The following is a 26,408-nucleotide window of genomic DNA, read 5'->3' as shown; positions in this document are numbered from 1 at the left end:
CTGCAGGCTAGTTGTGTTTTCCTAATTTGCTGTGCTTGAAGCGACATGCCAAATTTTATTATATCATTAATGGCTTTTAGTTATTCCCTTTAGGATGACGCCAACAAGGGAACATTATTCTGATTCATGACTCGTGAGTTTATTTCAAAGTGATGTGGCTCGAGATGAATGTCTGGGTTATGTCAGGTAGAGTTTCTCCTCTTGTAACGACCAGCCGCTGCTCTCAGGTGGTGTAAGGCACCCCGTAACTGACCAGCTCCGAAACTCTGAAACTAGTTAATAAAAGTAAAATAAGCTATAAACTGAGCTGCTTTAGGATAATGGGTCAGCGCTTTTACAAAGGCACAGTGAAAATTAGTCCTTTCCTGCACTGAGCCTATTTTGGCTTGGGCCAAAATCTGTGACTGCATCTTCTTATCTTTTCCCTGAAGCTAATACTCAGGAAAACATAAATGGCCGCACTGAATGTAGTAGGCACTTTATTTATTCATAGGACAGGTGCAGAATAGTCAGCAGCAAAGTCAACACCTCTGGGAGGAAATGGCCTTTCAGTATTACTCCTCGAAAGAACCAAGTCTGAGAGCAAGAACATACTGTTGGGCCCATCTTAGCTCTTCTAGCAACACTCAAGAAAATAGCTAAGTGCTTTTCTTTTTATGGTGATAAAAGCATCTGTTCATCATGCAGAAAGCTGCTATAAATATGGGAAAGGTTTGATTGGAGCCCAGGACCTTCAGGCTAGGTGCTCTGCACACTATTACCAGATCTCACCCAGCTCGCATGGATACAAAATGCATCTCAGCTGCTGCCAGATGTTCCTTATCTGCAGGAAAAGCTATCAAGTCTCATTCGTGTGACTCTCAAATGCATTAGTAAAATAACTACATTCAAATGCACAATAGTAACATCTTTGGGCTAACCCTTGTTCTTTGTGGTATCTGTGTCTCTGCTCAAGTCATAAAAATGTACATCGACAGAACTATGGACACATTTAACCACTTACATGCTTTAGCAACAGATTCTAGTAGTTGGTTTGGTTTTGCCTTTTGTTTCATCTAGTAGCTGTTGTGGCTGCCCTGAAAAACAGGAAACTTAATTTAAGGATGGATCTAAATGAATAATCTGATAGTTTTTTCCAGGTTGTATCTATAGTGACTAGAGAGAAGATTCTTAAAGAAAAACTTGGGGTAACTTTTGTTCCAAGATACCAAGTTTACAGAAATTATCAGTGGCTTTTCACCTCTAGGAACATAATTTTGGTACTGTGGGAGAAAATTATTAGCTGGTTATAGGGATCCCTGCATTAATATCTTTGCACAAACTTTTTAGTTTTTCTCATGGAGCACAGGTTGTGAACATGTTTTCTTCTGTATGTCAAGGACTGGAATATCATAGTTTAACTTTCTAACTGCATTTACATTATATTACTGTATTTCAAACAAGTTTTAAGAGAAAATTTAAGATTATTAAAGTATATCTGTAGTAATAAAGCTGTCAGATAAAATCACTCTTATTGTACATCTGATATCTTAGTACAGCTCTAGCATATTAATATTCCCTACCCAAAAGTCTAATCTGGATGACCTCTCATTCTTGTTTAGATATAAAATCAGCAATAGGTGGTCATAGCTCCTAGAGTAATACTATGCCAGAAAGTGTATCATATCCAAACAGATTTCATCTACATCAAGTGAAAATCCCCTATGTGTTGCTTTCCAGATCGCGAGCATTACCTTTACAAATTTGCATGCTGTTGCAATAATGTGTTAAAGAAAACATCTCTTTTTTTTCTTTTTTTTTTTTTTTTCAACAGAAGGGCATAACTGGGGCTTAAGATGTGCAAAAAGGACAGCTGTACATCCTAAATTATCCATAACTTATTTCTGGATACAAATATTGTCTCTATTTTAGAAATAAATTTTGCTACAACTTTTATCTATATTTTTCCTTTGTTTCCTCATGAATGGTAGTAGGGTCTGCTATACTAGTAGCACTTACATGCATCAAATTTATGACTCTGATACTGTTCACTACTCTATGTATCTTTTGTGAATGGGTTTCATGATGGGCTTCACTTCAGTTCACTTCAATTTCATTTGGTTCAATGATTTGACTTAAAATTTGTAGAGAATACTTTTGTACCCTGCAGTTTCTCTAATATATTTTTTTAACTGTTACCCTTATATTAAATGACAAACTAGGGTGTGATTAAGGTAGGATTTTAGTCTAGGTCATGCTTGTAGGGTATAATAAATTACTGATACCACATATATGTAGATTATCCTGATGAGTTTTTTCCAGTCTGTCCTGTGATTTAAATCTATCCTTCAGCCAGCCAAAGATCCTGCTCTTATTTTGGTACTTTGTCTGGACTGCTCTGCACAGCAAACACTTTAGGTCTCTCTAGTTCCTCCTGCTCAACAGTTGAAATTGGCCTTCATTTGAATCAATAAAAGTTTTATCATAGACTTTATTAACACCAGTATTGACTTCTTGCAGACCCAAGTCTGTGCTAAGCAGACACATTCAATTTATCCAAAGAAAAGCTGTGAGGTGGGAAAAATATATACAAAGAAAAACCATTTAGTCTTTCATATAATAAAGTATTTCAGGTTTAGTAGTCTGACAAGCAAAAAGTGCTAATATGTATTTTATTGATGCTATGTCTCCAAATTATCTCATCTGACCTACACAGAAGTGAAACAACTGTTCTGATAATAGCTTATAATATTTTAAATGAGAGCAAAGAGAAGAACTTTTTGAGCTGAAATTGGAAGAAATTTCTATTGAAGAGTTTAAATTTGTGTTTGTTCCTGTTATAAAAGGTTATATTCCTCTGTTTCAGAAACTATTGTCATTCCAGACAGTGAAGACCTTAGGTTTAACTGTCATCTAAAACCAGCACCTAACATAGCATCCCCTGAAACTTTTGCACTAAAGATTATTTAATGAACCAAATGGCAGATCCTCAGTTACTAAGACTTTAGCATCTCTTATTGCTTTGTTGAATCTTGCTTGAAACTTTTGATGAAAATACTAACCTAAGCCAGGCATTGTTAGTTTTCAAAAAATGACAGGATCACAGCATCAACAGTCACTAGATTGGCATTTCCATTTTTATTTCAAAAGTTGGAAAAAGAAGCATTCAAGGCATGTAGCAATGTCTTCGTTTTGCCCAAGACTTCCTAGGTGAGCAGCCCAGCACACATGAAGTGACTTGGAACTTGAATTTTTCTAAAAGTTCCAATGACCATTTACAACTGCATATTTAGTGACCCACATCCTCCATACACCTGGCCATGCTGTTTTCGGTGTGCTTAAAATACCATCTCATTTTCTATCTAAACCAAAATACTAATGTCCTAGATTGGCAGTAATTTACTGATTCAATCTATACTATCTGATGGTTTCACTGAAAACGAGGACCGGCTTGCACTGTGACAGCGTATCTCAAAATTCTTGCATCTTGCCTCTCCGAGCATCCTATGAAACGCTGAACGTTATCTCATACTTCTGTGATAACATCTTCTGTAAGAGCAGGTAGTTACACGGGTTTTGAAACACCCTGTATATGGAAGGCGGGTCAGTTTTATTGAACTGCTCCCTAAGCTGTTCCCTAAGTATTCCTTGGTCAGATCTCTGATTGAAGATAGCAGTAGGCAACAAAGGGATAAAATTACTCTTGTATAATCCTACTGTGAATTTTTAATATAAAGTGCTAATACTTTTTCCGGTGTTCCAGCAGAATTACAGCACTTCTCAGAGTAGGCCTGGCCAATATCTGATTGATTCTGGTCTGTGAGGATTGGCCCGGTTCAGTATAATTTCCTGTCTTGTTGCTTTCTTTTCTATTAGAGAGGGTGTGGGTTCTTGGAAATCAATAGGCTTACACATGCAAAATGTGAGGTTATTTTCTAGCAACTTTCATTGTTGTCTGTAATTTATAGAAAACGCTATTTTCTCCTCTGAATGTGTCTATGCACCTTTTTTTGGCAGACTCCAAATTCCACCAAAACAACTACCCATTTAAACATACCCCCAAAGTACTCTTGAAGGAGAAGATGTACATTATTATCTGTGAAGATGCCAAAGATGCTTAACACATACAAATATAGGATCTGCTAGTTAAAATGTACATTTTTTTGTTTTGTACATGGAGTCCTATTTGTCTCAGCAGAATTGCCAAAGCTATGATTTATCCTAAAATGGACATTCATGTTCTATTTAATTATAATAGAGATTTAAGCATCTACTAATCTATTTCCTTTAACCTTGTGAACTTTGGAAAGAAGGTAGCTAATGGTGTACAGTACGATAACTTTATAAGATATATGTTTCTAATATTTTTCTCATTCATTACAGAAATTGAAGCAAACTGAAGAAACAAAAGAAGATTCTCAGACTAGATTATCTAAAATTTCCCTGGAGTCTCTCAATAAATTTAACAGCAATACCGTACTTTTATTAGAAACAGAGAACTGTCTGAATAAGGGTGAAGGACAAAAGGAAGAAAATGGAAAGAAAGAAGAAGCTTCCTTAAATAGCTCCGATAGGCACGACATGGACAATTTAGAATCCTTGAGTGATTCTTTGTATGATAGCTTCTCCTCTTGCGCCAGCCAAGGCTCTAATGATGTATAAAGACACTTTCCAGTGGGCTGTGAATGGAGCACTTACGGAGCGAAAGGCAAATGGGGAGAGAGGGGGGAGAAGAGACACTTGTTGAAAATCCTCACTCCAGATCGCTGTACTCACAGCGGGGTATTCCTGACTTTTTTTCTCATGACACAGCAATAAGAAAGGCAGGACTGCATTCGCCGCGATGCAGGAGACTCAACGCTGAACACAACAAATGGTTCCACACACACAAAAAAAGTCTTAATTTTGCACTTTTCTGAATATTTGTATAGATGTAAATATGTGGGGAAAATATATTTGTAGGGAGAAATGACAGCAATAAATATTAAATTGGTGCTATGCTCCTGTAATGGCAGATTACTAACTTAAAGAACTTGATGTTAATATTAACAAGAAAAGTTGGTAGATTTTTTAAAAAAGATTTATAATTGTTCTAGTCTTAAAACTGTATGTAGAAACACTGCGTGACCATAAACCTGAGCCTGCCAAATCGTCTGTAATAAACTTTCTAGGAGTCCCTTTTATGGAACATTTTTTATTTTTCATTTTTAGTGCAATTCCATACTCGTGTTCTAGGGAAATGTGCATTTCGGTTACTACAATGTCACAACAGATGTCTTATTTCAAAAGGTTTTTGACTTTTGACGTGGCAAGAAAATGAATAGATTAAAAGGCCTGATACTGCTGGCACTGACTTCATAAATCATCTGCGTAACAGTTTGAAAGATCAGGGCCGGAGTAATTCACTGCTGACACAAATGGGAGGCTTGTTGAATGGGAACTACACAAGCCTCTTTAATTCTGACAGCAACAAAGTTTCTCTACTTCTGCCTCCTCTGTAATTATTTCCTATCAATTTCTGAATGTAGCATATTGTGCTATCCTTTGTAGTCCCCGTTTGGTCTTAATTAAGTCGTAAATGCTAAATAATTTTTCAAAATTGGAACTCCGCTCCTGTTTGTGGTACGTGTAAGGAGGATGTGGGTGCTAGCCAGCGCCAGCTCCAACATATCTCGGAGGATTGGGGTGTCTCGGTTTTGTTTTTCTACAGAGGCTGTTTATATGTAAGGGAAAGTCTATTTCAAAGGTTCCGTGTATTTTTTCTAGATGTGAAGTATTTATAACTGCTTTTTGTACAGTGATCTGTAAACTAGATATATTTGGGATATTTCTAGACTCGACAGTTTCTCTAGCACACGCCTGTTAATCTTTGAAACGATATTGTATCATCAGTGTTAATACTTTGTGCAATTTGCTATATTTTAAGTAATTTCGGCCGTAAGCTCGCATTGTCCTTTTCGACTTTTCAGAAATTTTCATCGAGACGTCTTTCTTAAATAAAACCTCCTCTTGTATATGTGCCTCTGGTGGCTGTGTACAGTGCCTGGGGGGGGGGGGGGGGGGGGGGGGCGGCTGGCCGGGGGCTCCCTCAGCGCGGTCCCGTAACGGCCGCGGCCGCTCGCGCCGCCTCAGCCGTGCCCGGTAACGGCTCCCGCCAACGGCTCCGGCCGCTCGCGCCGCCTCAGCCGCCTCGCCCCGCCAACGGCTGCCGGCCCCTCGGCGCCCCGCCGCTCCCTCCGTGCCTCCGTCCCTGCCTCCTTCCCTCCCTCCTTCCCTGCCATCCATCCCGGCCGCCCCGCCCCGCCCCGGCACAGAGGCGTCAACGCGGCCGTTTGGGGGCAGCGGCGGCCGGCTCCGCACCGCCCGGCAGCCCGCGGCCACCCGCGGCCGTTCTCTCGCCCGTCACGCTCCGGTCCCCGCCGGAGGGAGCGGGACACGCGTGGGGCCGGCCCCGCTCCGCCACCTGTGGAGGAGGAGGAGGAGGAGGAGGAGGAGGAGGCGGAGGAGCGGGGCTGAGGGGCTCGGCGGCAGCGGGGCTCCCTCCTCCCTCTCTCAACTTTCCCCGTCGGCGCTCCCCGCCCCGCTCGGCTCGGCGGCATCACATGGTGCTGAGGGAGGGAGAGAGGGAGGGGGGGAGCCGCCCCCCAGCCCTCGCCTCTCGTACGGCTGCCGCCAGCCTCGGCGCTCAACTCCGGCGGGGCTGGAGCGGGCAGGCGGGCAGGGAGGCTCCCGGGGCTCCTGAGCGCGGCGCAAGGCGGCGGGGAAGCGGCAGCAGCGCTCCCGGGGCGCCTCCCTCCCGCTGATGCCCCTTCGCGACCGCTGCACGCCAGCCCGGCGGCCGCGGCTCCGGGAGGATGCGGCTCTTCCTCCTCGCCGCAACTTTCTGGGGATTGTGCCTGGGTGCAGGTAAGGGGCTGCCCCCCCTACACACACACACACGGAGGCGCCCCGGCTGCCGGGCGAGGCACCCCGACGGAGCCGCGCGGAGCTCCCCGCTTGCCGTGCCGAGAGCGGGAGGTGAAGGATGCTCTGCGGCTGTTATTGCGCGTGGCAAAACAGTAATTAAACCGTTTGCACCGGATTAGGGGGGAAGGAAGCCCGGCGGCGTGGATCAGGGGTCCCTCTCCCTGGAGCCGGGCGGTTCTGAGCTGAGGGCACGGTGCGGAGCTGTGCTGGGTCCCCGCCGGGTCCCCGCCGCCTGCTGGCGGCTGCCGCCCGGCGGAGCGGGGCACACACCTGCCCGCCCTCCCCGGAGCCCCCCGGAGCGGAGCCGGCTCGTAACGGGGTGCTGAGCGCACCGGGCATCGCCTCCGGGAAGCAGGAGACGCGTTGGGTGCGTTTTGGTTTTGCCGAAGTCCCACTTGAAGCTGCAGAGCTGTTAAGATCAGTGAAACGCAGAGAGAAAGGGATAAGCAGGACTTCTGCCACGCATTGGGTTGCCTCTAATATTATTACTATTCTGAGCAAACCTCTGTCTGTTCCAGGTTTTGGTTTGCAAATACAGTGCTACCAGTGTGAGGAGTTCCAGCTGAACAATGACTGCTCTTCTCCAGAGTTTATTGTGAATTGTACAGTGAACGTTCAAGATATGTGTCAGAAAGAAGTCATGGAGAAAAGTTTTGGTAAGAATGTCATGATTATGCTCCTGTTTATTGGCGTTGGGCAGGATTTTTTGCTTCTTGCTCCACCCTTTCACAGTCTTCAGCTGCAAATAAATGTGGTATTCCCACCGAGAGACTTCTGATTCAATTTCTTACACTTCAGAGTGACTTTGCAACTCAATAGAGTTAATCATTTCCCTTTAAAACTGGTGTCAAAACTGAAGGATATAAGCCAAATGTTGATAAAGCTGTTAATGCTCAGTCTTACAGGTCTCAGATTTAGTTTCCCAGCACTGGGAAATTAATAACAACAAGTTAGTTTAATCTCATTACAGTTAATTACATGGCTTTTTTCCCCAAGAGATGTAAGGAAAGAGCATTAAATTAATAATTCCCTCCTTTCTTTTATTTACTCTAGCAATTCATATACTCTGAAGGTTTATCTTAAGGGAAGGAAAGTTTAGTCATCTTTGCTTTCATCCATAAAAGAAAACATCAAGCAAAAGGGAGAGAAGAATATACTGAACAATTTTTTTTTAATTTTTTTTTTTTTTTGAGTTCGGGGCAGAGTGGGAGGGCATAAATGGATGTATTTGCTATGCTCATTTTCTAAGTCTAAGGAGGTTTTTCCCTTACTGTAATTAATATTGAGTTAGCATATTTGGAGATAAATGTGTTCACAAACCAGCTGTGATTCTGCTTTTCAACCGTATTGTCTTTTGAGCTGTGCTAGAAATTGCTATTTTATTCAGCCTCATGGAAGAAATCTGAGATTTTTAGAGAGCTGCCTTGACTCTCAGAACACCGTGTTGCTCTGTAGCTTTCTGCGTGTGTAGAAGACTACAGCTTTATTAGGGACTTTGGGGCTGGGTAGATGATGAGGAAATGTGTTTGCTGGAGTTTCTGTATCATCCTGCTTTTCCTGCAAACAGAGATTAAGGTGTTTTTAGGCATTAGAAGGGTAAGATAGCAACAGCACTGGTACGCTTCCATGTAGATGTGACCCCTGTACCAAGTGGTAGGCTTATGGAGCAAAAGGCAGGACTGGACTTAACCATGATTTAAGGAGAACTTGCTCTCTGTAGCATAACAGCTTGCAGCCGAGGGTAATGCTTTAGAACACGGACGTTACTGATGTAAAGGACTGTTATGCTGTTCATATAAATCCAGCTGAAGTATGTCCTTCCTCAGCGAGTCGTTCAGGGACAGGGGAGTCCCTCGCTTCCTAGCAAATGTGTGCAGCCTCTGTCTTGAACTGTAACATTGGTTCTTTTGCATTAGGGAACCATTCATCAGTATTTTCAAGGTGCTTATCAATTAGCTAGTGCTGCTTGTGCTGGTAGCTGCAGATCATTGCATTACGAGCAATATGAAAATACTAGCAGTTGTTGTTAACTGTTCAGCAGTAGCTGAGCTGCTGGCACTTTGTATCATCCTGGGTAACATCATGCACAGTGCCTGTTTCTGTACAGTATTCAGAAGCTCTCCAGTGTAGAGAAAAAGATGCATGTTTAAAGGAACATTAGTCTTCTTCAAGCTGTATTTTATTGGAGTATTTTATTTCAAGTTTACTTGTAAAAGATGGTGATGATGTGAGATAGTTATGGCTTGCTAGGTACTTTGAAAGTCTTAGCATCTCTAAATGAATATTTGAAGGTTTTGCTATCTGCACACCAAAGATTCAATAATAATTTTAATCAGTCTGAGCTGATGCTGTGGAGGTTTGAAGTGCTGTCAATATGGTATGTAGACAAATGTAAAAATACCTGTCCTTTACAATAGACAGTTGTTCTCAGTTAATTCTTAACATTTGTGTATGTGTTTTTATATTTTTAAATATCTTCCTGGGGTCCTTCATGTTTCAATTCAGTGCTACCTCAGAGTGTGTCAGCCTTCCAGGAACACTGCTGTAATGTCTTCAGGTGGATGGTAGAGGAGTGTTTTCAGTCAGGGGAACCACTCACATGTTGAAGCGCGATGCTTCTGGATAAGCGTGCTGCACATGTGCGTGCGCACACCTGCGGGTATGTTGGGAGACAGCCTCTTGTGTGCCACATGTACTGGGGGTAAGCGGTCATGCTCCTTCTCACAGAGTAGCAAACAAGACTGCAATCTGGCCAGTGTGTCTGTGACACACTGAAAATTCTAGTTGGAACAGTTTTAATAGATTTTAGACATCCAGAGATGCATAACAACTTGACCTTACTCCTACGAAGAAATTGATTTGCAAGTTGTATTTTTCTTTTCTGTGCAATTTTATACCATCTCTGGGCTGGTACTTGGATTTTCCCTTTAGGAGATAACTAGCATGCTGTGCATAGCAGGTACTACTGTTCTATTTTATTTAATTTACTTCTGTAAATGCAGTCCTTGTTCATTTGAAGCTGCGAGATTTAAATTTATTCACAAGCTGGAATTTAGAATTTTTAACCTAAGTATTTCAAATTGAGTGAAATTTACATTGTGAGCATAGTTTGTTATTCTCAGTCAATTCTAGAGAGAATGGGTTGTAAAACTGATATGATTCAGTTCATCATCCTTTATTGTTTTTATTCCTAATTGATATTTAAATGTGCGTAATATAAATGCCTTATTCTCACAAGTTTTATTTAATAATTCATTCTACTTCTACCAATACATCTCATAACTTCGTGGGTTTTTTCAGTTGTTGCTTATCACTGAAAGCTGAAGTGTTTCAAATATTGATTTTAATTTATAATAGATTTGAGTTCGAGTTTCTAACCCAGAATATGAAAGATGAGAATTTGCATTTATTTGACAATGCAATCTCATAATTAGAGTTTTTCCTCTTGACTAGATACAGCCAAAGGAGTGTAATTTAATTTTTATAGACTAACCCACTTTTATCCTTAGTAAAATATAGCTGTGTCAGTAAGCAAAATGTTAAGTTCTTCTAAACCATATTTAAAAGTTGAATGTGATATATTGAGGTAGAGTTCATGGTCTAAATGAGTAACCTACTGATCCAGTCACCCGGCCTTTGCAATATGTATCAGTCTGGTTAGCAGTGAAGGGGGTCGCCCCCTTACATTTTGTGGTGTGCCTACAACACAGTCCCCAGCTTGTAGCCAGTGACTTTTTCCTGGGGCACTTGTTAGTGCCTATTTAGTCACACAGCCACACTTGGATGGTTCAGCCTCAGTTCTGTATTAAACTTCTGTAAGCAACTCAGTGGAGAACTTTGACTATGCAGTTTTTTCATTTATGTTGTAAATTATTCCTTCTGTCCGACTGTAGTTAAACAAACCACCCTTCTTCATTTGCTATAAATTAGGGTTAGTGCTTCAAATACTACTATTTTCTCAGAACATTTTCCCAATTTCTGGAGAGCCAATCTCACAAAGCGTATTTCAGGTTCAGGTGAGACAGAAGTAACAGCAGCTTAGACACATTTCTAAGCCAGTGCTTCAAAAAGCAGCTATTATTGTGACAGCCTCTGATGGGAGTAGCTCAGAATGCAGGTATTTGTCACTTATGTTTTGAATCAGATAGGCGGGCATGGTATCCCAGCTGTTGGTATTGTTGGGTAGAAACTTGCTTCAGTGCACAACTTAAAATGAATTGAGAATCCAGCAGTAATTAAGTATGTACCTGAGTGATAACGTGGAACTAGGATAACTCTGTCTCCCCTGCAAAGATGCGCTTTGCTATGGCAATTTATTTTTAGTTGCACTTGGGGATTTATCAGTGCACAGAATTAGAGCCTTTGTCAAGTAAATGACAAAATATTTTTCTCACTTTAAGCAGAGTTTTATTTAAAATTTTTGCTGGCATAAGTTTTATGCAGTTATGCTAATGTTCTGCTGCAGTGGGATAGACAGAAGGACAAGATTTTGCCTGTGAAGCAGAATCTTACAAATTACTTTGTTAATTTATTATTTGTTTTTTAGAGATTAAGTTATCGGTGCTTTTTACTTTTAGAGGGAAGAACGGTGAACATGGGATGTGGCACTGAAGACTACACCAAGTAATTTTTGTCCCGTAGAAAGTAACATAAGGGATAAGTTTCCAGTGCATTTAGCTGGATATGCTGGTGTTTGAAAACAGCATAAATGAAATGTTTGACAAAGGATCAGAATTCTTGCTTATAATAATTCCACGTGCAGATACTTTGTGGAAATACCCATGGCAGACCCCTTCATCCTGCTTGCCTCTCTCCTTTCCCTCCATGGGCTTTTAACTCAGAAATTTCCATGCTGCTGCATTTTAGAATGTAAGTAGGGACAAAGAAATCCCATGGTGTACTGGGATCGGATGAAACATCTTGATGATACTTATATGAGTCTATAATATATATGTGCTTTTATACATACGTCATAGAAAACCTAATGTTTACCTTTTACTTAGGGCAAGAGCTCAGCCTCTGAGCATTAAAGCTGATCTAAAATCTACTTAGGGCAAAATGAAACTTGCAATATGAATAGCTCAGAAAGGACTTGAGCTTGAAGGATGAGACCATCAACGCAGAAGGCAGCAAATGCAAATTTCACAGACCTTACTGTAAGTAAACCTGCCTATGTAAATGTTCTGAACAGTATACTTTGTGCTGTAATGTAGCAGTGAACATACTTTCACGAAATATCTTTCTTAGTATGGGGGGGGAAGGATGTGCAATAACAAGGCTGATATTTTATAACATCTGTATATATAAAACTAAGATTGTTTATGAATTTCCCTTTGCAAATGAATTGGAAAACAAGCTCATTGCTTCTATTAATCTACAGTAAGAAACTTCTTATTTGTTTGGTTTACAATGACCTTTCTAATGTATTTACATTGTATGTAATCATCCTGCAATGTAATTAAAGCAATTACTGTAATTGTATGCTTAAGAGTAGTGCATGGGAACATCAGGAACAAGATGATCATCTCACCGTTGTAATTTTTTTTTTCTTTACTTTCTTCAGTATTGGTTTCCAAGTTACTTGATTTATCCAGCAGAGGAAAGCAGTGTCTTAAGTTGTGCCGTGATTTGGCCTACGTTAACTTTTCTACTTATGATTTATTTATTTTTCAATCTTACTGTGTTGCTGCCATGCTTAAACTGCTTTGTGTGTGGCTGTTCAGGGTTACAGAAGCGCATACTCTTCTCTGTTTTCATGCGTAGCATCCATTAGTACTAATACTAACTGCACATTTGTATCAAGGGGAAATTATACTCTGGTGCACATGTATTGACTAAATGATTAAAATAGCAAACACAGTTTAATGCCTACAGCAATTCTGAAGACATTAAAGTTTTTCAGGTAATAGCTGTATCTCCAGTATCCGTTTAGAAACAGTAAGGAACATACACTGAGCTGGCAGTGAATCTTTTTTTCCCTCCACACTGTCCCTTTTGGCCAAGGCTTATTAAAACAATTCAACTTTTGATATGTTTTTAAAATTAAAGTGTAATACAATCTTTATTGACAATTAAAAAAAAACTTAGCATGTGACAGTTGTTGTATCGTACCTCCTACTGTTGGGTACCCGATTAAATGAAGACACAGTAATACTGAAAGCATGCTATTTGTTTTTGATGCTGGCTTGAATAAAAAGCATACAGTATATGTTGGTAATTTGTACTGCATGCTGAAAACTTAGAGCTGTGGATATATTTCCATTCAGAAACACTTTCCAGATGCCAAAGCTTTTCTTAGGAAATTGTTTCCAATCTTTGAGTTGCTTGGAAAACTTCCAGACACACATGATGAACCGAACTAAGTGCATCAGCTAAGGAGAAATTATGGACAGTACTTAATAGGTTGCTGTTTTGACTGTCTTTAAATACACAAGAGTAATGGCAGAGTTAACAGTTCAAGTAGTTTATGACTCAAAAGTCATGACAAATATCCAAGTGCAAAAGTGATGAAGGGCTGTATTATTTTAAGGAAGTTGTGGTAACTGGTCCAGTGAATTTCATTTTTCACCGGACATGGACAATAGCTTTTTATGTTTTTCTATTTCTCAGACTTGTATGAAAGGTATACAATTGAATTTGGGGAGGATACAGTGCACACAGCCTGGTATCTTTTAAACCTCCTTTAAGACTACTGCACTTCACACACAAGTGATCTGCATTTCCAAAACCTTCCCTGTGGACTGACCCTATCACTTCTCGTAGCTTCCAGTGACTTTATCAAAATGTAGGCAAATGCATTTTTATTAGATCTAAACTCTTTTCATCTCCATTTTTCATTTTTAGTCTGGACATTTATTGGAAGGGTTGGTGTAACCTACTTTGCCAAATTAGCAATGATGCTATGAATGTGGGGAAAATATACATAAACAAATAAACAGGCCAAGCCTGTTCTAAAGTTGAACAGGTTATAAAACTGTAGGTATAAAATAACTAAGCTATAAAAGCTGAATGGATTTTTAAAATCCATTAGCACCATAGCAGCACACCAGTATAAACATGTGAGACATTCCACATGAATGGCAAGATCATGTGGAATTGGCAAGATCATCAGTGAGTAAGATGTATCAAGACATTTTGCATGTAAAATTATTTATGGGACTTACTACAGAAGTATATAATTTTGTAAAGGCATAAAGGATTGTGGCTTTCCACTTCATTTCAGCAGATACGGATTGTGTCAAGAAAAATGCTGACACACAAGCCTGAAAGTGAAGTCCAAGTTCACCTCTCTTGCTAGAAGATAAAGTATATTTTGGTCTTGATATCCAAGGCATTTCCTTTTGTTGTTGTTGTTGTAGCATGAACATACAGATGATGGAGAACTGTGAACCAGCTTTGCTTGAAAGAATTAATTTGTTAATGCTTGGCTCTAAGTCCCCATTAGTGAGCAGAGAAATTAATAAGGACAGTAGGAAACAAAAGAATTAGACATGCAGGTGAAAGTTGAGCTTTGCCTTTTGGTTTGTAGCCTCCAGTGGCTTTAAAAAATGCTTGATAATACCAGCATTAGCAGCTGTACTTAACTTTCTCCGTCTATGCATTTTTAAGCAGTTGAATGCCTTGCTTCTGCTTTGTGATGCTGCAAGCAGTAATAAAGGCTACTTTGTGCTGTTATTTACATTATTAACAGTGTAGTTTTGATTCAGATTTCCAGTACCAGAATTAGAAGGCACGATTTATGAAGAGATAGCACGGTAATCCAGACTGCTGTCATCTGTCGGTCAACGATTATCCAGTTTTCTTCTAAAATGTTTTAATTTCTGCAAGATGATGTGGAAGTTCAGGTCAGAAGGAGAATGAGGAGGCCATTATTTCATTTTCGAAAACCTCCTATTATTTTCCACAAAAAAGTGCAAAAAATAATTTTAAAATACACCAGATATAGGAGGGTTTGTGATCCTGTAGGAGGATTTGTGAGTTTTCGCTGAAAATTATGATGAAAATATGCTAATATGAGCAGGTAGGTTTCGGTTTGCTTTTTTTCTTTCAGAATTATGTACTCCATAAGAGTCTAATCGCATGGATATGCTTTTATCTTGCCTACTGAACACATCAAAGGGAGGAGATAGGGATGAAATAGCTGTGGTCCTAAAACACAGGATTAAAAATCGGGAAGTATGTGTCCCAGCTTTGTAAAAGATTTCAGGTCACCTAATTTCAGTGCCTAAGTTTCTTCAACTAAAGAACAGTGATTATCCTTGCTTGTAGTATTTAATTAGTTGTTTATAAGGCATTTAGTACATTTCATGAGAATTTCTAGCAAGGTACAAATTATTTAACCCACTCATGAGCTCCAGAAAGAAAGCTGAGAAGATGGGATAGAAAGAGTTTGTGCAAAATGAAGCACAGAGGATGTGGTTGGATATGGTTATACTTTATAGTGGTTATACTTTAAACTTTCTCTTCCTAACTTTGCACTTACAATCATAAATAAATAAATTAAGCTTCCCCAGCATAAATTCTGTTTTAAACCAATATAAACATGATCCAGCTGTAACCATGACTGTGCATGGAAGCACAGCGTTGGAAGAATGTTACCTTTCCAACATTCAGTCATTTTCTAAGATATTTAGAACCTTATTAGATGAAACATTTCTATTGAAACATAATCTAGAAGATTATTATAAGATCTCTAGAAGACAGCAAGTCACAATGGGAACTGTTGCCTCTGTCACTGTATGAAGTATGCAAGCAGGTTCTAGCTAAGGAGCAGACAATTTATAATGGCAAAACCACTGATGTCATAAAAAGATGGGCACAAAACCTAATATGAAAACTAGAACTTAGAAATGTATTTCTTTATATTTTGAATGCAATTTTGAACTTTACTGGTACAGTAAAATCCAGAAATAGTCACATTGTATATTTTATGTGCTTCAGAAAAGGGTATTAAATGTTTACGTGTTGCTGTAGAGTAAGTTCTCGTTTTAGGTTTCAGCATACATCACAGAACTTTTATAACTCCTGCTGGGTGCTGAATTTCACTCAACTGGAGGGATGACAGTTTAGGACAAGAAATAAAGGTTGATATATAATCGAAACCAAAGTCAAAGTGTGGGTAGGCACACAAGACAACAAGTCCAAGTACAACAAAAAGGAAAACTTGCAGACTTACCAGGACTGAACGTTGACTGCTGTGAAATAACATAATTGGAGCTATTGGGGATACTGTAACAGAGGAGGAGTATCAGTTCAAACACATGGTCCTCGGGCTTGTCTTTATGAACGTGAAAATAACACGAAACAAATGGCATGCAAATCATAAAAATATGCTAATACTAGATAACTACAGGTTTCACAGGGGTTGTGTGTGCTGTAATACGAAGTGCCCACTGTTGGCCAGTTTTCCACCTCTTGTTTGAAGGAGACAGACAAAGATTAAAAGACACAAGGGGATAACTTCTGCCAAAGTCTGTTAATGGTACACCTCAAAATTTATGTTCACCTATCTGCTAACTTTTTTAAGTTACTTATCCTAAGATACAGAACTTCCCTACATGCTTGAAGCTGTGCTTGTGTGTACATCCACACCTCCTACTCCAAGCTGGACAAGGGGATTTTGTGACTGCTCAAGGATGACTTGTTCCTGAACCCTTGCTTGGCACAGAGTTTCTTCCAGCACTGCAGAAGATTTGATGCAGCCTGCATGCTTGGAGTACACAGAGAAGATTTCTCTAAAGCAGTATTGTGGAAGGAATTGCAGAAGACAAATATGACTTCATGCCTACAGAGTTCATGCCTACAGAGTTGGATGTGTACAAAACACTGGAGCAAGTGTGGGTTTTTGTTTGTTTTTAATGAGGGTTTGTCAGTCGTAGCCCAACAGATAGAATGTTTGGCTTGAAAGAGTTGGCATTGGGCTAAACAGCATTGTGTGTTTGGTGTGAGTTAAACTTACAGCTACCAGTTTTGTGGCCATAGCCAGTTCTGGTGTAGAGCAGAGTGCAGCAGTTTCTTGCTGAGGTGTATCTTTGCAGGAAACAGGTTAAGAGTAGTTGGGTCATCAAGTGGGAAGGTGGCTGTCTTTTTTGGAAATGAGGTCATGGATCTTGGGTGTGGTATCTAGTTGCCGAGTTTGGCTTCAAAGACTTTTACTGAAGGATGGTCTTCAGTGTACAGGTGCAAAGCAAAGTTACCTATTTTTAGGATTATGGTTGGCTCTGAGGTTGGTGGGTCAGACTTGCTCTTTTTTCTCTGCACCTTCTATAGCAGAAGAATTTGAGGTGCCTAATAAGCAGTAAGAAAAGCAGTAGGAAAAAATGTTTGGATATTCTAACGTCTTTTATATACGGTGTAAGAAGTAGGTAGGTATGATGTCACCTTGTTGTTGTCCCAGAAACATGTTTAGCTGCTACTCAACATGTAGACAACATGCACTGAGCTTTGCAGACAGGGTAGGTGGAAGAACTCTCATATTTTAGATTTGAATAAATTGTAGCATCAATTGTTTGTTGCTATCAAGACTGAATGCATCTGCATGCGACTGAAACAGAGTACCAGGGTGTGGATGTGTGGAGCTAGACAGCAGCTAAGCAGGGGCTTTGAGCATTGCAATACAGTTCTCGGGTGTGTGTGTAGTGTGGATCTTGATGAGAAAATCGGTATTGCAAACCGGAGCTATGGAACAGCCTTCAGGACCTTTACCTTCATCACTTAATTGCATGGAATAGGGCAGAAATGCTGCAGAAATAGTTCTGGGCCTTCACACTCTCTCAATGTATGATCAGATGGGGCAGAGAGAAGCATAAGGTTGGCAGGTTGCTCAGTCCAGGAGTAAATTGTCAATGTTTGGTTTTACCTCAGAGTGTTGGATTTGTTTATTTGTTGGTGTCTTTTGTTTGTTTTAATGTGTAGTAGGTGCGTGTGGAAGAGGGGGTGGAGTATTACTGCACTGTCACACAGGCACTCCAGCCTTGTCTACTCCCCTCTCTTCTTAAAAGTACTGGTAAAGTGCATCTTCAGCCAACCACACAGGCCTTGAGGCTAAAATGAAGGAAAATCAATCTGTCAGCAATAGATACTTTATAGTAAAACATCTTTATAGTACCTATGCATATGCATAGCACACACTGCCCTGCTGAATCAGTGAAAAGGCTGAATTACTCAGTACTCAGCTACCAAGAGAATGCACAGCACATACAGTAATTGTGCACCAGTGTAAACTGTTGAGGGTAGGTAGCTGGGAACAACCCTGTCCCGATAAAAGCAGAGTACAAAACATGAGCTGTCCTTACCCAGCCAGAAACTCAGAACATTTGTAGATAGAAGAAGAGCTCCCCCAAAGTTTGGCAATTATATTTCTGTGTGATGCATTAATGACAGTATCAAGCTGATTGCTCAAGCAAGAATATCCAGTAATTAGCAGTTGTCTGTGGTATGAGCCTTACGAGGCAGATAACCACTCTGAAGCACTGTCTGCTGTTCAGACTGCTGGTGGCAGATGGTGCCGGAAGATCTCAGAACTGGCTCAACACTAAAATAAACCACTGCAAGTGTCAAGTATGAGGAAGGACATCCTTGTGATAAAAAAGCAATTCGTTTTCCACAGATAATGTGGAAAGGATGCTGTTGTCCTACCTGAGCTCAGTGGGCAAACAGCAGTAGCTGTGGTATATTAGCTGGAGCAAGGAGAGTGGCATTTCACAGAGTCACAGAATAGTTTCAGTTGGAAAGAACCTTAAATATATAATTCCGGACCCCCTGCCATAAACAGGGACACCTCCTGCAAGCCCAGGCTGCCCAAAGCCCCATCCAGCCTGGCCTTCAGCACTGTCAGGGATGGGGCAGCCACAGCTTCTTTGGGCAGCCTGTGCCAGGGCCTCTCAGTGAAGAACTTCTTTCTAATGTCTGCTCTAAATCTCCCCTCTTTCCATTTAAAGCCATTACCCCTTGTCCTATCGCTGCACCCCCTGACAAAGGGTATTTTCCCAGCTTTGCCGTAGGCCTCCTTTAGGTACTGAAAGGCTACTACAAGGTCTCCCCAAAGCCTTCTCTTCTCCAGGCTGAACAACCCCAGTGCCCTCAGCCTGCCTTCACAGGAGAGGTGCTTCACAGGTAGTTGTGCCCCAGGTGCAGGACCTGGCACGTGGACTTGTTGAACTTCATGCAGTTGGCCTCAGCCCATCGGTCCGGCCTATCCAGATCCCGCTGCAGACCCTTCCTACCCTCAAGCAGATCAAGACTCCTGCCCTACTTGGTGTCACCAGCAAATTTGCTGCAGGTGCGCTCCATCCCCTCATCCAGATCATCGATGAAGATATTGAAGAGAACTGGCCCAAGTACTGAGCCCTGGGGGACACCACTAGCGACTGGCCTCCAACTGGATTTAGCTCCATTCACCACGACTCTTTGGGCCCAGCTACCCAGCTGTTTTTTAACCCAACAAAGTGTACACCCATCCAAGCCTTGAGCAGCCAGTTTCTTCAGGAGAATGCCATGGGAAATGTTGTCAACAGCCCTACTGAAGTCTGGGTAGATCACGTCCACAGCCTTTCCCTCATCCACTGAGTGTGTCACCTTGTTGTAGAAGGAGATCAGGTTCGTCAAGCAGGATCTGCCTTTCATAAACCCCTGCTGACTGGGCCTGATCGCCTCGTTGCCCTGTAAGTGCTGTGATGGCGTTCAAGATAGTCTGCTCCAGGGGCTTCCCCAGCTCTGAGGTTAGACTGACAGGCTTGTAATTTCCTGGATCCCCCTTCCAGCCTTTCTTGTAGATGGGCGAAAAATTTGCTAGCTGCCAGTTGACTGGGACCTCCCCTGATAGCTAGGGCTGCTGATAAATGATGGAAACATCCTGACTAGCACTTCTCTCAGTACCCTTGGGTGGATGTCACCTGAACCTATAGACTGGCACACATTTAAGTGGATAGCAGGTCACTAAGCATTTCCTCATGGATTATGAGGTCTCTATTCTGCTCCCTCTCCCTATCTACCAGCTCAGGGGGCAACAAGTGGTCTGGCTGCTAAAGACTGAGGAAAAAAAGGCAGTAAGTACCTCAGCCTTTTCCTCATCCCTTGTCACTGTTTCCCCCCACATCTAATATAGGATGGAGAGTCTCTTTAGTCCTCCTTTTTTTCTTTGTGTGTTTATAAAGACATTTTTTATTGTCTTTGACAGTAATAGCCAGATTGAGCTCCAGCTGGGCTTTGGCCCTTCTAATTTTCTCCCTGCACAGCCTCATGACATCTTTGCAGTTCTCCTGAGTGCCCGCCCCTTCTTCCGAAGGCTATAAACCCTCTTTCTCTTCCTGAGCTCTAGCCACAGCTCTCTGGTCTGCCAGGCTGGTTTCTTTTGCACTGACTTATCTCTTAGCATGTGGGGACAGCCTGCTCCTGGGCCTTTAGGATTTCTAAGCCAGTGGTCAACTGCAGTAGCTGTGGTATATTAAGCCATTGCTGGGGCAAGAGGGGTAGTGCTTCTGGCATTGAATCATGGAAGTCAGTTGTGCTAATTTATTTTCTACCACAATTTATTTCACTGGAATCACAATACGGTGTGAAAAAGGCTTAAGAGTATTTTCCTGCCTTTAAATCATACAGTTAAGGGTGTCATTCCTTTCTGACACTCAAAGTTAAAAAAAAAAAAAAAAAAAAGTGAACTTGTGGCTGAAATGTTCTAAAAATGCCACTCTTGTAGTAGCAATGTTCTTTCTTTTTCCATTAATCTTCTATGCCTGTTTTCATTTTCATTATGTCTTGCCATAAAGATACTACAGAACTACAGAAGAGGGACAGCCATTTTATCCTGATCAAGTTTAGTTCACGCCTGATGCTTCATAAATTCTTGGAAGCTTAATTAGTGTACAATAACATCTAATTTGTGAGCTGAAAAGGATCCATAAGTATTTAAAGAAAAAAGAAAGCTTGGCTGTGGAGGATGTCTTAACTTAGTAGCTATTGAAAAACTGATGGAAGTGATGACTTTTTTTAATTCTGTCAAGAATCTTGTTACAATTCAGATTATAGCTGGAAATGGGAGTAAACAATCATTTGGGAGTGGAATTTCCAACTGGAAAAAAATAGTTACAGAAAAGACACAGGAGAAGCATTACAATGGGATTTTATTACTGGTGAGATTATTCTCTCTATTTATGCGTGAACATGGTCCATGTGTGTGAAACTCCAGTGCTAAAGTTGTAAAATTCTGGTCTGTGCCGGAATATTGGGGTTTGACTTTAAAAAGAGCTCAGGATTATTCTGTGGAATTTATCCTGTAGAACAGAGCTGTTGTAAATGCCTGGAGTTACGCTGCAGGACTTCGATTTCTGCAGGAGAGGTCTCCTGGAGTTGTCAGGTGAAAAACATGCATCCGAGCACATTGCCTAATTGTTCACAGCACTGTACAGCTCTCATCTCCTAGTCTACTGGAATATTGCAAGGTATATGATATTTTCAGGGACTTTGCTAAATCATTTGCTGTTGAGAACAGGGCCTTGCAGGAATTCCACAAAAAAGAAATGGCAGACAGGCAATGATCTATAAAACAATGGGAGTAGCAAATCTGCCAATGTCAAAAGCTTTTGGCAGACATGGGCTTTGAGGAGAAAACTGAGATTTGCTGCTGTGTATGGAAGACTGAAGAATGGCTGAGTTAGGCAGGTGGCTGTAGCTGTAGGGAAGGAATAGATGATGAAGAGGTGCTGGATTAGAGGGGGGAAAACAACCACTGTGTTTAGTTCCACTGAATGTAGGACTTCTTTTTTTTCAGGAGAGAAAGGGAAAGAAAAAAGTTAACTGCAGCCATGGGAAGTGTCACGTCTGCCTCAGCTGTAGGAAGACTTCGGACAAAATACCAGATCTTTGTGGGAGACATCTACTGAGATGTCAGTATCATAAGCCTATTGATGGCAGCATAGTCGAGGCCCCTTGGCAATGGTTTGTCAGCAGGGCCAGAGCTCTCCTTTTTGTGACCTACACCAATATTGTGCCTCCTGATCAGTCAGCCGTTGCTGGTATGGTTAGAGCCGCCTGTAGCTCCTCTACCTTCCTAAGAAAAGACTCCACCTGCTGTGTTGATTGATTGAAGCTCACTGGAGATAGAGAAAGATTTAATACTGTCTTGAGGGCTTCTCTTCTTGAGTTTAACCTGACAGCCTTAAAACACATCTCAGAGTTCAGATTTGGGGCAGGAGGGACAACAAAAAGCAGAGAAGTCCTCACATTGTTTGAATGGCAGCGAGGTAGTGACAGTACAAAAGAACTGCTTTAATTAAGATCCTCTGAAGGCAGGAAATCCTTCTTTCTGAACATTACCCAGATAAACAGTATTTTGCTGCTACACACAGCACTTCATAGTGTGGTGCCAGTTGCTACTGCAGAAGTATCTACTGAACGGTGTAGGTGCTGCAATGCTTGTTTCTGAAGTTCCTGGGGATTTAACAAGTACCTGCAGGTTACTTTCCTGCCTCGTTTCTGTCAATAATAAAAAAACAATTCTTAATCACTGTGTGTTTAGGAAATGTTATGAAACCATGCTTCAGGGTTTGGAGGCACTGTCTGAGGAAATCCTGGTCCCATGTCCTTCAGAGGGGAAAAGAAAAATCCTTTTGAGCATCCCATGTTCTAAAGGAATCATTTTATTAGCCTTAGAAATATTTACCTCTTTCTGCAACCACAAGACAATACGAGCAAACCTCCAGTATGTAGATGGTGCATGCCATTGTCCAGCACAATTTCTACTGTATCACTTGTGGGAAAATTTTAGAGCAATGAGAGGTGGAACTGCCGCAACTGGTTCCTGCTGTGTTTGGGAGTGGATGGGAGGGGAAAGACAACTATTTATTTTATAGCCTTTATGGAACATTTTAAAATAACAGCTATGTGCATCAGAATGTACATGTTTTTTTCAGATATGAAGAATTTGAGAAGTTATAAATTTAATTAGGTTAACTAATTAAAATAGATTAAATTTAGTCATATTTATAAATAAAAGACATTCAGAAAACCCATTTCTGTCCAAATGGAAATTATTTGTTGAAGCATTAAACTTCAAAGAGAGCAAGAACTGCGATTACTTGGAAAAGTACTTCTAGTTTTTCTTTAAAATAAAAAAGTGGGGTAGAGAAGAAGAAAGTTTTGCTGAGAGTCATTCTCCTTTTACTCTTGGTTACTTGTGTCTGTGTGGCAAAGCAACAAGAAAGGGAAAAAAAACACATTAAAAGGCAAATTAACAGCATATAAAACAGTAGCTATGGAGACACCTTAATTCAGACACATTCAGCATCAAAAAGTAATTTTCAAACTAACTGCATTCCAGTTGTAGCTATTCAAACAATGTATTCCAAAACATGGAAAATTCTGGTTATAAAATACATTTTGCTGTACATTATGTGAATCAAGTATTTTTGGTTCCAACCAGAGTTAAATAAAAGAAAAAAATGCCAGAAAGGGTGGCCATGATCCTCCTGCAGTGCAGAGCTGGTAGTCACGTCCCAGCTCAGGTTTGTGTCTTAATCACCAGCATTGCTTTGGAGATTTAACTGGTTTTGCAACAGTTTTCAAGCGTGAGTCATGTTATAAAGGAAAGCTAGGTTTGTACCAAGCTGAGTAACCTTTGTTCTGTGTCACAGGAATCATGTATCGCAAATCCTGCGCATCTTCAGCAGCCTGTCTGATAGCCTCTGCCGGATATCAGTCTTTTTGCTCTCCTGGGAAAGTGAACTCTGTTTGTATCAGCTGCTGCAACACTCCGCTCTGCAATGGACCCCGGCCGAAGAAGAGAGGGAATTCTGGTGTGGTGCCGAGGGCACACGTGATAACCACTGCTCTGCTCCTTAAATTGTCTCTCTTGTTTTTGTATTGCTAAACTTCGAGCAAGTTTTTTGCTCTGCACAGTTTGTTCTGTCTCCTTTCTTCAAAGACACTGCAATTATTTTCTATTTGTTTCCAAATCCCTATCAGCAGCGAGGGAAGTTCAGTGGCTGTGGGGAGAAAGAGGCTGACATTTTTGGCAGCTAATGAATTCAGTTAGCAGATTGAATTTCCAGTGTGCACTTAAAAATCTAAACAGCAGGATCCAGAACTCCTGCTCTTTTTGCATAACTGGAAACAAATCCATCTGTGTTATTGCATTTAAGATGTAGTCAGTTCCTCAGCCACTTTAATTCACGTTTTTAAGTTCATCGCTGATCGTTAACTTTGCCTTATATATGAAGTCATACTTCATTTTCACAAAGGCTGGTTTGTGTGTCTGGAGTGGGCTCTGAGCTCATCTTCAGTGGCACTACTTCCAAGCTGGGCTCCAGTGATGCAAGACCTGGTTTCTGTGGACTGCAGTTGGTCTCAGTCTGAAAAGTACTTAAAAAAACTTTCTTGCTGCTCTTGGTGGAAGAATTGCGCACAGAGGAAAAGAAGAGCGGGCGCAGGGACCGTCTGCTCCTGGCTGTCGAGTTCAGGTTGGCTCTGAGGAACTTCTCTTTGTTGGCGTGCTGTATGGTCAGGTGGCAGCGGAGGACCTGCAGAAACACGCTGCGGAACTGCTGAGAGGAGATGTTGTACAGCAGGGGGTTCACCACGGAGCTGAGGAAGAAGAAGCTGTCAGCTATGGGAAGAAGAGTGATGTATGCTCTGAAGTAGGGGACAGTCCAGTCCTGCTTTGGTTTTGCAGCAGCCATGATCCTTCTAACCTGGTTTGGCATCCAGCATATTGCCAGAGTTGCAACAATCAGCCCTGTGAACAAACAGAGAAGCACAGAGTCACAGAATATCCCGAGCTGGAAGAGATCCACGAGGATCAGCAAGTCCAACGCCTGGGTCCCCAAAGGACCACCCAAAAATCACGTGTCTGAGAGCCTTGTCTCGGAGGGAGAAGTGTGCGTATGTAGGGGGAAAAAAACAAAGGACCTAGTATCAGTTCTGCACTTACTGGTTAGGAAACACTACCAGTTTTTCAGTGTTTTGCTTAACAGCTTTTTCTGCCAGTAGCTTTTTTTGTTTGTTTTAATTACTGTTACGAGGTCATTGCAGCATATGCTACGGACAAAAGATCGCACAGTGCTTGGATAGTGTTTCTTTGTACCTGTTGCCATTTATTAGTTTTCAAGGTGTTCTTTCATCAATGCCTATATCTTTGGAAAGAATGGGTCTTTGTTTTGGTCTGTGTTCTTACACTTTTTATGTTTTTCCCTTTATTTTGAGAAACAAATGAACAAAATAAATAGAACCTATAGCCATATAAGATCAGGCAATACCCAAAAGAGATCAGATTCTTGTTTGTACTTTACAAAAAAAGAAGAAACTGTATGCATAGTAATATATTTGGTGTTATTTTTGGTAAATTTCCTCTTACAGAAGATATTTTTAAGTAAAATATGTATGGATCTTTTTATGGTAATTAAGATTTGTTGGGCTTTCTTAAAATCAAATTCCAGTGGAATTAAATTATGAATGTAAATGAGAAAAACCCAAGCCTAATCATGAAAGTGTAAACAGTTTCGGATTATAAATTATGCTTTAAAATGTGGTATCCGACCATTTTGTATTTATATGTAGATATAAATACACATTGCTGCATCACTGATGGCATTAAAAAGGGGGTGGCTTAAGTGCTGGATGTCTGAAAACACTGCTTCTGCTCAGCGGAGCTGCAGCAGCAATGCCATCCTCAGAAGTGCAGCCCTGGAGAAACGTGTTGGTGATGGGAGAGCTCAGCGCCCACCAGGAGATGGAGCAGGGGATGGGCACCCAGGACGGGCACCCCAGTCCTCCCTGGCACCCACTTCCAGCACACAGATGTGCTGGCATCTTACATGAACCATGAGGTACAGGAGATAATTCCTCTACAGTGCTCCCCTTCAAAGCTCTACTTCTGAAACAAAATAGAGCCACAGGTTTACTGCTCCCGCTTTGTTTTTCTCTTTGCAGGAAGCGTGCCTTATGCGAGTGCTTCAGAGGGAGTGCAAGTTGCAGGCTGCCTTCCCTGCTGCAAGTGCACAAAGTAGCAGAGAGTATCTTGCTGGTGCGTGGTTTGCCTTTCCAGAGACACTTGTGGTTTTTATTTCCTGGAGTGCTGTGCCTCCTTTCCCAGCAGAAGCACAGAAAGGTTTTCTTACCTGTCTAGAATGGCAGATGCCCCCACTAAACAGATCACTGTAGGAATGCAGTTCTGAAACAGTACATTCCCACTGTTTTCAAGCCAGAAAAATGGTATTTTACTAGTGAGCAGACATGAATGTAAGGGGAAGGGTGGAAGAAAATCAAGCTTTTTTCTTTGAAACTGCCAGAACTTAGACAGGGTATTTCCCCATTCCCTCCACCACCATCTCCATCAAAGGAAAGGCAAGAAACGTCAGGTTTTCTTAAAGAAGTTGATTTTCTTAATGAAAGCCATAATTATGATCTCACTGAATGACAGATACCAAATAAAAGTCGTCTTTTTGCTCATGTGCTTCCCTAATCGCTTAATG

The 26,408-nt window shown here is 41.2% G+C and overlaps 3 protein-coding genes across 32 annotated transcripts in view; 2 read left to right on the top strand and 1 right to left on the bottom strand.

Moving 5' to 3' along the window:
• Positions 1–5,995, top strand: part of NCKAP5 (NCK associated protein 5) — a 435,119-nt gene extending 429,124 nt beyond the window's left edge. For all 30 annotated transcript variants that reach the window (XM_072040698.1, XM_072040699.1, XM_038182175.2 and 27 more), the window contains one exon: positions 4,363–5,995. In XM_072040698.1, the coding sequence (XP_071896799.1) occupies positions 4,363–4,641 (279 nt within the window). In that variant the 3' untranslated portion in view covers positions 4,642–5,995. The remainder of the gene's footprint in view (positions 1–4,362) is intronic.
• Positions 5,996–6,151: 156 nt separating this feature from the next.
• LYPD1 (LY6/PLAUR domain containing 1) lies at positions 6,152–25,466 on the top strand. The gene is made up of 3 exons (XM_021272931.4): positions 6,152–6,885; positions 7,464–7,601; positions 23,574–25,466. Exons 1-3 carry the CDS (start codon positions 6,834–6,836, stop codon positions 23,807–23,809), a joined length of 426 nt encoding a protein of 141 aa, XP_021128606.1. The 5' UTR covers positions 6,152–6,833; the 3' UTR covers positions 23,810–25,466.
• Positions 24,159–26,408, bottom strand: part of GPR39 (G protein-coupled receptor 39) — a 72,308-nt gene continuing 70,058 nt past the window's right edge. The window contains exon 2 of the mRNA XM_013100310.5: positions 24,159–24,673. Coding sequence (XP_012955764.4) covers positions 24,159–24,673 — 515 coding nt within the window. The remainder of the gene's footprint in view (positions 24,674–26,408) is intronic.

Source organism: Anas platyrhynchos, chromosome 7 (genome assembly GCF_047663525.1).
Source record: "Anas platyrhynchos isolate ZD024472 breed Pekin duck chromosome 7, IASCAAS_PekinDuck_T2T, whole genome shotgun sequence".
Classification (NCBI taxonomy): Eukaryota; Metazoa; Chordata; class Aves; order Anseriformes; family Anatidae; genus Anas; species Anas platyrhynchos.
The sequence above is the reverse complement of the archived record's forward strand: the minus strand, read 5'-3'. Positions and strand labels throughout refer to the sequence as shown.

Excerpts from the sequence above, each read along its gene's own strand:
- LYPD1 (XM_021272931.4), top strand. The coding sequence starts at position 6,834 with ATGCGGCTCTTCCTCCTCGCCGCAACTTTCTGGGGATTGTGCCTGGGT. Across the intron at positions 6,886-7,463 it reads GGGATTGTGCCTGGGTGCAG|GTTTTGGTTTGCAAATACAG; the intron begins GTAAGGGGCTGC and ends TGTCTGTTCCAG. Across the intron at positions 7,602-23,573 it reads AGTCATGGAGAAAAGTTTTG|GAATCATGTATCGCAAATCC; the intron begins GTAAGAATGTCA and ends TCTGTGTCACAG.